The 9,896-nt window shown below is 48.3% G+C and overlaps 1 protein-coding gene across 1 annotated transcript; it reads left to right on the forward strand.

Annotated features, from left to right (window-relative positions):
* The first annotated feature begins 1,186 nt into the window (after positions 1-1,186).
* On the forward strand, positions 1,187-9,588 carry LOC119887371 (serine/threonine-protein phosphatase 2A 56 kDa regulatory subunit delta isoform-like). Its single transcript, XM_038698185.1, has 6 exons — positions 1,187-1,195; positions 1,637-1,810; positions 4,419-4,529; positions 5,560-5,737; positions 8,407-8,606; positions 9,206-9,588. Exons 1-6 carry the CDS (start codon positions 1,187-1,189, stop codon positions 9,323-9,325), a joined length of 792 nt encoding a protein of 263 aa, XP_038554113.1. The 3' UTR covers positions 9,326-9,588.
* The last annotated feature ends 308 nt before the right edge of the window (positions 9,589-9,896 follow it).

Genomic DNA, 9,896 nt, shown 5'->3' on the forward strand with positions numbered 1-9,896 from the left:
GTCAGACCCCACTGAGGGATCAGAACCACCTCTTCACTTTTTAAACCTATGAAACACTGAACATCTTATTTGATCCCTGCTGTGGATTCATTATCTTTTTATTTTACAAGGCAAGTTCATTAAGAACAGATTCTTACTTACAGTAACGGCCTGGCAGGAGACAAAGGCCTCCTGGAGGGAACGGGATTAAATTAAAATAACAAACAGAAGAGACAACAAAATGAAGGGATAATAAAACACTGCAAGAAACATAATAACAGACGATAATCTACAGAGAGGAGACGGAACAACCAGGGCACAAGAGTTCAATGAAACAAGCAGGGCAACGTGACATAAAAAACAGGAGTTTGTGATTGTGCGTCTAAAAGTGGCCGTGGTGACTTCAGAGTTGTGTATTTATCCTGTTAACAGATTCAGCTGTAGGTGACGCCACAGTGCTGAAGGACCAGTCAGTGACGCTGCTCTGATTAAAGTTAATATAAAAGGTCTTTCAAACATATTTTATAAACTCTTCATATGCTTTGTGTGTAGAAATCTTACTGTGTAGTTACTAAATGTAGTGAAGTAAAAAACTCTCCCTCAGATGTGGCGTAGAAGTAGAAAGAGGCATGAAAATAAAATACTCAAGTAAAGTACAGGTACTTCAAACTTAGTGCTTAAGTACAGCAGGGGAGACCGGGGATGGTTGTAACATTCCTGTCTGTATCTCAGAGCTCTTTTAAACCAGGGCGTTCAAAATGTGATAGAAAGTAGTTCCATGTGTCTGCTGTTAAAGGGGCTATTTGTAGTTTTTCAATGAAATCACAACGGGCTGCGTATCACCAGGATTGTTGTAGCCCATTTTGATGTGTGTTATATGTTGTGTGGTAAGTTGTATAGGGGTGAAGCTCTTCCACCTGCACACCGGGGGCATAGGCAGAGAATCATGGTCGTAACAGAGGCTATATGAGGAAGTCACAGGTGAATAGCTAAGGGGAATTATGATCTGGGGAAGCCACACAGTTTTTCAACCGCGCTTGCGTGCATGTGCGTATGTTCGAGATAGATTGTGTCGTGTCCTAGCCTTAGCATCGTGTTTACTGTTTTTTTGCATACGTACAAGCTCGATTTACATCCGTAATGCTAGCAGCAGTGTTTTGTAAGTAATTTTATTCTGCATAAAAGTGTAAAGTGTTAACCGCGTGCCATGGCAGACGTGAGTTTTTGCACCGTTACGCGTTGGAGACAACTTCAAATTCCCTCAAGTCGCTTTTTTTTGTGGTACGATCGCCACTACAAGTATCATGTCAAAACTGTGGATTTAGCCTGCAAGAAAGGATGTAATGGTACTTTTCTGAGTACTCTCATACTTTTACTAAAGGAACATTTTCAGTACAGAACCATTACTTGTAACAGAGTACCATTACTTTGTGGTATAGGTACTGAATACTGTTAATACTTGCCTGTTATATTACCTGTGTGGTGACGCATTAAACACATATGTTCAGTAGAACTGTTATTCTAACGGAATAAATGATCATATTATGTCTGTGGTTGAAGGTTTTGTGTTGCTGGGGAGGAGGACTGAAGTCTGTCCTCGCCCGCGTCACTAAACTCACGGGCAGCCAATCAGAAAAATCCCTTCACGCGTTGCTAGGCAGGTCAGCGCGGCATCAGCCAATCGGATTGTCCGGAGCGGCGACGGGCGCAGGGAGCTGAGACAGACCGAGTGACAGCGTCCGAGTCCCGGGGAAGAACATCACGGAGCCTCCGTGGAAAAACCAAACCCTACACCGCAGTCAAGATGCCGAACAAACCCAAGAAGGAGAAGGTGAGCCGGCGGCTACGTGGGCCGTGTGACAGCTCGGTGTAACGGCGCGGAGCAGCCGTTAGTTCAGCTGATGGAGACTTTACCTTTCCCGAGTAGCGGCTAGCTTACATGCTAAGGCCCCGCTAGCAGAGGACGGCTAAGCTAACAGCTAGCTGCAGAGTTTCTAGCAGCATTTAACGTGTGTGTCTGCGGCTGTCAGCCGGTCAGACACGGTATTTAGTGAAAACTCCACCTCAGCTGCGGTGTGCAGTGGTTAACACGGCGAAGTGGGACGTTAGCATGCAGGCTAGCTTGACATTAACGGTCTGCTGGAGGTGGAGCTCCGGGGAGGGACCGCTGCATGTCCCCCTTAAATTATTCATCCTCTAGAAAACAGGCAGGGCTCGCAGATAAACCTGTGTGATGACTGTGACTCATACATTTATGTCTGCCTCCGTGAAATATGTGATGCTAACCAGCAGAGAGCAGGCGAGCCGTTAGCTCCGCCAGACTCCTTTAGCTTTTCAGCTGATTTAATCATGTGGAGAGCGTCTGATGGCCGGAGACTCAGCACGGGATCCGGATGGGTTTGGACTGTGCACAGCCAGCTGGTGTGTTAACATCCCTGCCGATTATTTCCCCCAGTCATCCATCACCTCTATGGTTGACTTTGTTTCCCCTAGACAGCCATTGGTTTAATATTTGTCATGATCCTTTAAAGAAATTCATTATTTAGTTGAGTTCAATGTGACATCTTAAACGTCTTGTTTATTCCAAAACCTGGAGGGATTAGGTTTTTAATGATATTAAACCGAAAGCTCCAGTTCATTTATGTGACAGTCAACTTTAAACCTCACTAACCAACGTGACACAGGGACACTAGGGACATCACGATACCGATACCAAGTGGACCCCAGAGTGAAAAATGAAAACAATAAAGGATGTCCAGGACAGATGAGAGGTGGTTTGATGCCAGTAGATTCATAAATGAGCGAGCTATTGAAATTACAACCTTACACTGTGCATATTAAATAATTTAATAAAATATTTAATTTTCATATCTTTTCTTTAGAAACTCTCAGGTGTGAAATCTCTATGTATACTGGCCGCGGTCCCTAACTCCTCCTGCAGTAACAGGAGCGTTGGACGGACGTTCAGTTCTTAGAGCTGCAAACTGCATCATCACCTTTGGTGATTTTCAGGTGATCAAACTGTGAAACGTCTGCCTGAATCAGCTCTCCAACAGAACTGGGAGAACTCAAGGCTTTGACACAGAGTTACTGAAGGTAACAACTGGTGCGTTCGCTGTCGCTTTACCTGCTCCGTGCTTCTAAATTATCCACTGTGTCCGCGTCTTGTAACGTAACAGATAACAACTCTCTGTGTTTCTCTGCAAATGCTAAAATGGGTGGTCAAATATACCTGTGCGGCTCGCCCCAAGCAAAGTCAATACGATGGAAACACTGACCTGCCCAGGTAGCAAAAGGTGGGCGAGACATGACCATCTGTAATATAAGAAACTCTTTCATATGAAAATGAACTTGTAACCTGAATATCTGCTGGTGATATTGAGCCTTACGTAAAAGGAAGAATGACAGCATGTGTTTTAACGGCTGTGAATAAAAACTAAATCTAAAAACAGGCTTGGTGAGCAGAAGAAGTACGAGGCTTTAGAGCTTCAGTCCGCCGGCTGCACGTAGTTCAGAGAAAACATGAAGATCCTGATTATTGATCTCTAATCAAAGTGCTGAGACAAACAGGAACAGAGCCAATCACAGTTTTGCAGTGTGCGTGTCAGGATCACATTCGCCTCGTGCTAACCTGTAGTGCAACTAGTGTGGTTACCCATGAAGCATGCTGCAGTGGATCAGAAACATGCCTTTGGTGTGGGAGATCGGGGGTTCGATTCTCAACACTTAACCCTTCGTTGCTCCAGAAGGCGTGCACCTCTGACATATATAGCAATTGTTTTGGATAAAAGCATCAGTTACGGTCGGCTGCTGCATCTCCTCTAACAGTCTCCTGTAGGAGTCCAGCAGGCCGGCGGCGGGCTGTTATTGATCCTGTAGTGCTCCTGATCCTGCTGAGTACAAACAGCTCGGGTATCAGTATCAGTCTCTGTGCGGATCAGGTGGACACTCTCCTCTCGCTAATGAGCCGCTGACGCCATCAGTCAGCAGTGAGAGTGGAAACGCTTCAGTGTTCGCCACGGGATTATCTGAGACTGCGGGGGGGGGCCTCGGAAATGCAGTAATCTGGTCCACTTTGAGAGGTTAAATCTATGAAAACCTTTGTGCTCAACAAATTTATTTAATTTAGTTTTCCCAGCAACCCAAAATTAAAAACTAAAGGACTCCAAAGTGTGTGAGCGTGCGAGCTGACAGCAGCTCTTTAATGTTACTATGAGAAGTGTAAAAATATTCCTGTTCATTTTGAAACTATGGTGGGACAAATCAGACTGTGGCAGGCGCCGTGGTCTCTGTAAGTAACGTGAAACGCTGGTACCATCCTCCAGCTCCAAACCTCTGCGGGCCAGAAAGAACCAGGAATCTGTAGCAGCCCCGCCTGAAACATTTCCCAGTTGTAATTTGTTTTGCTGTTGTTGTCTTTTTATTCTGCGTGTGAACAGGAAACAACCAAATCTGCCAAAAGCAGCATGAAGAACAGTAACAGCAGCAGCAGCAGCAGCAGCAGCAGCAGCAGCAGCGGGAAGGATGCTTCCTCCGAGAACTCAGACGAGGTGAGTCTCTGCAGTCTGACAGCGGCGTCTCCGGCTCGCCACGCAGCTCGGCGTCACGCGTTCACCACACTAAAGCGATTCCCACAGTGTGGAGCTGCCTCTGGGGGTGCGCCACAGTAAAAATGTGATGGTGGTGTAGTAGTATAATAACTACAGCAATTATCTTTTGGTGGAATTTTCATGAAATAAAAACTTGAATAGGAAAGTAATAAATATATAACGTTACATCGTGATGTTTGCTGTGTTTAAGCGCAGTGAGAAGGTAACGGGTCACTTTCAAGAGTGTCACTGAGTGAAACCCCGTAGCTGTGACTTCAGGCATGTTCACACTGGTGTAACAGGGACACTGTGCTGCTCGGCGTCACAGAAACACATTTTCAGATATTTATATATATATATATATATATAATTAACTAAAAGCATCAGCTAAATGAATTAATTGTAGTCTGGACTGTGGAGGACTGTAGTCTGGTAATATTACAACTTTTTGTGGAAGAGACGGACGTGCAGCTGAATGAAGGACAGCATGCACGTTGGTGTGAGGACAGTTTAAAAGCTGCTGAATCCAGAGGAGTCACACACCAAGCTCAGAGATCTGAAGTGGGAAACATTCTTCAAATAAAATGTCTGTATAGGTGACAGGAGGCAGTCCTGGTCCTGATGGGGGACAGAGGTTCAGGTGTAGTTTACCTGCAGGAACAGAGACGGTGTCAGAGTCCTGTCTGGATCAAAGATCCTTTCTCTGCCTTCATTAACCTGTTGAACAGACCAGGTGATGTTGGTGATCAGGCAACAGAACCGGTTTCTCTTCATGATGTGAAGTCCAGCAGACGTGCAGAGAGCTGCTGCTGAACACAGCTGTCATTAATTGTTCACCAAAACCATACAAAGGATAGTCCATCTGAACCTGTTGTCCCTGAACGCCTCATGTCATCATAAACCTGGTGTTAATACTGGCTTATTACAGAGAAATCACTGGGGGAACAGATGTTCAGAAGTGTTGTAACTCTAAACCTGTGTGTGTGTTCAGTCGCAGCAGCAGCAGAGTGGCAGTAAGCGTCCCAGTAACAGCACGCCTCCTCCAACTCAGCTCAACAAGATCAAATACTCTGGAGGACCTCAGCTGGTGAAGAAGGAACGCCGCCAGAGCTCGTCCCGCTTCAGCCTGACCAAGAACCGAGAGCTGCAGAAGCTGCCTGCACTCAAAGGTAGACCCGACACTAACCAACACCCAGCACTAACCTGGACCCCCACCAACCTAGACCCGACACTACCTTAGACCTGACACCACCCTAGACCCGACACTACCTTAGACCCGACACTACCTTAGACCTGACACCAACCTAGACCCGACACCACCCTAGACCCGACACTACCTTAGACCTGACACCAACCTAGACCTGACACCACCCTAGACCCGACACTACCTTAGACCTGACACCACCCTAGACCCGACACCACCCTAGACCCGACACTACCTTAGACCTGACACTACCTTAGACCCGACACTACCTTAGACCCGACACTACCTTAGACCTGACACCACCCTAGACCCGACACTACCTTAGACCCGACACTACCTTAGACCTGACACTACCTTAGACCCGACACTACCTTAGACCTGACACCACCCTAGACCCGACACTACCTTAGACCCGACACTACCTTAGACCTGACACCACCCTAGACCCGACACTACCTTAGACCCGACACTACCTTAGACCTGACACCACCCTAGACCCGACACTACCTTAGACCCGACACTACCTTAGACCCGACACCACCTTAGACCTGACACCACCCTAGACCCGACACCACCCTAGACCCGACACCACCTTAGACCCGACACCACCTTAGACCCGACACTACCTTAGACCTGACACCACCCTAGACCCGACACCACCCTAGACCCGACACCACCTTAGACCCGACATCACCTTAGACCCGACACCACCCTAGACCCGACACCACCCTAGACCCGACACTACCTTAGACCTGACACCACCCTAGACCTGACACCACCCTAGACCCGACACCACCCTAGATCCGACACTACCTTAGACCTGACACCACCCTAGACCCGACACTACCTTAAACCCGACACTACCCTAGACCCGACACCAACCTAGACCCGACACCACCCTAGACCCGACACCACCTAGACCCGACACCACCCTAGACCCGACACCACCCTAGAACCGACACCACCCTAGACCTGACACTACCTTAGACCCGACACCAACCTAGACCCGACACCACCTAGACCCGACACTACCTTAGACCTGACACCACCCTAGACCGACACCACCCTAGACCCGACACCACCCTAGACCCGACACTACCTTAGACCCGACACCACCTTAGACCCGACACCACCCGACCGACACCAACCTAGACCCGACACTACCTTAGACCTGACACCACCCTAGACCCCACTACCTTAGACCCGACACTACCTTAGACCTGACACCACCCTAGACCCGACACAACCTTAGACCCGACACCAACCTGGACCTGACACCACCCTAGACCCGACACTACCTTAGACCCACACCACCTTAGACCCGACACCACCCTAGACCCGACACCAACCTAGACCCGACACCAACCTAGACCCGACACAACCTTAGACCCGACACCAACCTGGACCTGACCTACCTTAGACCCGACACCAACCTGGACCCGACACTACCTTAGACCGACACTACCTTAGACCTGACACCACCCTAGACCCGACACTATCTTAGACCCGACACTACCTTAGACCTGACACCACCCTAGACCCGACACTACCTTAGACCCGACACTACCTTAGACCTGACACTACCTTAGACCCGACACTACCTTAGACCTGACACCACCCTAGACCCGACACTACCTTAGACCCGACACTACCTTAGACCTGACACCACCCTAGACCCGACACTACCTTAGACCCGACACTACCTTAGACCTGACACCACCCTAGACCCGACACTACCTTAGACCCGACACTACCTTAGACCCGACACCACCTTAGACCTGACACCACCCTAGACCCGACACCACCCTAGACCCGACACCACCTTAGACCCGACATCACCTTAGACCCGACACTACCTTAGACCCGACACCAACCTGGACCCGACACTACCTTAGACCCGACACTACCTTAGACCTGACACCACCCTAGACCCGACACTATCTTAGACCTGACACCACCCTAGACCCGACACTACCTTAGACCCGACACCAACCTGGACCCGACACTACCTTAGACCCGACACCAACCTGGACCCGACACCACCCTAGACCCGACACCAACCTTGACCCGACACTACCTTAGACCCGACACTACCCTAGACCCGACACCAACCTTGACCCGACACCACCCTAGCTTATGCTTCAGTGGGTGGTGGGAATCTTAAAGTAGGTATTGGTCTGTGTGTGGGGTTCCCTGTAGACTCCAATGTCCGGACTCCTGTCCTCCTCAATGTGGACGGCACAGTCCACAAGTCTCTTGGACGGATGAGGGATGAAACGTATTCAAGTATCTTCAACCAAGACCAGTTGCCCTTGATTTTAACCTTCCTTTGAGAACCATGACCTAGATGACAGAGAACCTTCACAGACATGTAAAACAACAGCTCAGTATCTGATCAACTTATATGAAGTGTGTGAAATATAAATGAGAATAAATACACGTCAGGAAGTCTTTAAATAGACTTCATCTGTACCGAGTACAAGCAGCTTTTAATGAATCTTCAACAGTACGATCAGGGTCTTCTCTGACCTCCTTTCTTATCGTGAACAGAGGTTTATTTGAACGGTGAGCAGTTGTTAGTGGTCCAGTCTTCTCTGTGGCGTTGGCTGACCACCACCCCCCTGTCCTCCTCAGACTCCCCCCTGATGGAGCGTGAGGAGCTGTTTGTTCAGAAGCTGCGTCAGTGCTGCGTCCTGTTCGACTTCGTCAGCGATCCGCTCAGCGACCTCAAGTACAAAGAGGTGAAGAGAGCCGGACTCAACGAGATGGTGGAGTACATCACGCACAACAGTGAGGTGGTGACCGAGTCCATCTACCCCGAGGCCGTCGTCATGGTGAGAAACCATACACACACTTTTATAAATCTTTTAGTCCTAATGAACTTAGTTCCATCCTCAAATCAGGTCTGAACCCTCAAGCAGGCCTTTAAGAAGTCAGGATGAACATGTCTTTGAGAAAGTGTTGTTTGCCTGCTGGCTAGCTTGCAAAGCACCCGACCCTAAATCCTATCCCTCCAGGTGGCGGGCCCGTAGGGGCGGCTCCCTGTAGATCTTTTGGGCTGTGCCCCGTGGGTCAAAACCTGGCCCCCAGAGGCTTGGCGACAAGCTCCCCTCCTGCTGCATGTAGGGTCCATGATATAAATAGTGAAGTAAAACTCATTTAAATGACTTGATGTTCTGCTGGGCTGCTTCATCTCTAATAATGCATCAGGATTTATTTGTAGATTATGTTCAACAGTAATCTCATTTATTAAATAATGTAGTGCAGTAGAAGCATAACGTAGCAGACAATGGAAATACTTAGTAAAGCACATGTACCTCAAAGTTGTACAAAGTGCAGTACTTGAGGAAATCCATTAACCACCCCTGATGTTTAGGGAGGGAGGAGGTGTCTCCTGGTCGCTCTGTTAGTAACAGCTGTGTGTGGTTTCCAGTTTTCAGTGAACTTGTTCCGGACTCTTCCTCCGTCCTCCAACCCGACCGGAGCCGAGTTTGATCCTGAAGAGGACGAACCGACGCTGGAGGCTGCCTGGCCTCACCTTCAGGTACACTGAGTGTGTGTGTACCGGTGAAAGCCCAGAGCTTCATCTTGGAGTTACGGTCGTGTTTTGACATCAGACAGTGTGAAACCTGTTTCTACATTATCCAGCTCACAGGTGTTTTCAATAAAGCTGCGTTTTAACAGCCAGGACACCGGAGCCCACAACCATCTTGTTTTTGCTGACCTCTGCTGGTTTAACTGTTGGTTTACTGATGTGAACTTCCTCATACTCAGAACCAGGGATGCAAACTGAAAAAGGTGATAAAGTGACTTCTGCCCGTGGCCTGCTAATTTCCTATTTAGCCCTCCGCCAACTTGAATGGGGGTAAAATAGTAACTGTGTGGATCTAGACCAGTGTTTCTGCATCAGGGACCCCTATACTGACAGAAATTAGACCACGGACCCCATCTGATAGGGTTTTGGCTTTTAGATGTTTTATTACAGACAGAATTCGTACATTGTGTCCACTGTGTTACTCATCATGTAAAATAGTAGTGAAAATAAATTATTCTCCTTTTGGCTTGGACCCCTTGGAACCCACTCAAGCCCCAGGGGGTCCCCGGACCCCACTGTGAGACTTTCC

The sequence above is a fragment of the Micropterus salmoides genome, unplaced genomic scaffold (assembly GCF_014851395.1).
Source record: "Micropterus salmoides isolate LMB-PRFRI ecotype aquatic unplaced genomic scaffold, ASM1485139v1 Ms_hic_scaffold_4157, whole genome shotgun sequence".
Lineage (NCBI taxonomy): Eukaryota > Metazoa > Chordata > Actinopteri > Centrarchiformes > Centrarchidae > Micropterus > Micropterus salmoides.

Excerpts from the sequence above, each read along its gene's own strand:
- LOC119887371 (XM_038698185.1), top strand. Across the intron at positions 1,811-4,418 it reads ACAAACCCAAGAAGGAGAAG|GAAACAACCAAATCTGCCAA; the intron begins GTGAGCCGGCGG and ends GCGTGTGAACAG. Across the intron at positions 5,738-8,406 it reads GAAGCTGCCTGCACTCAAAG|ACTCCCCCCTGATGGAGCGT; the intron begins GTAGACCCGACA and ends TGTCCTCCTCAG.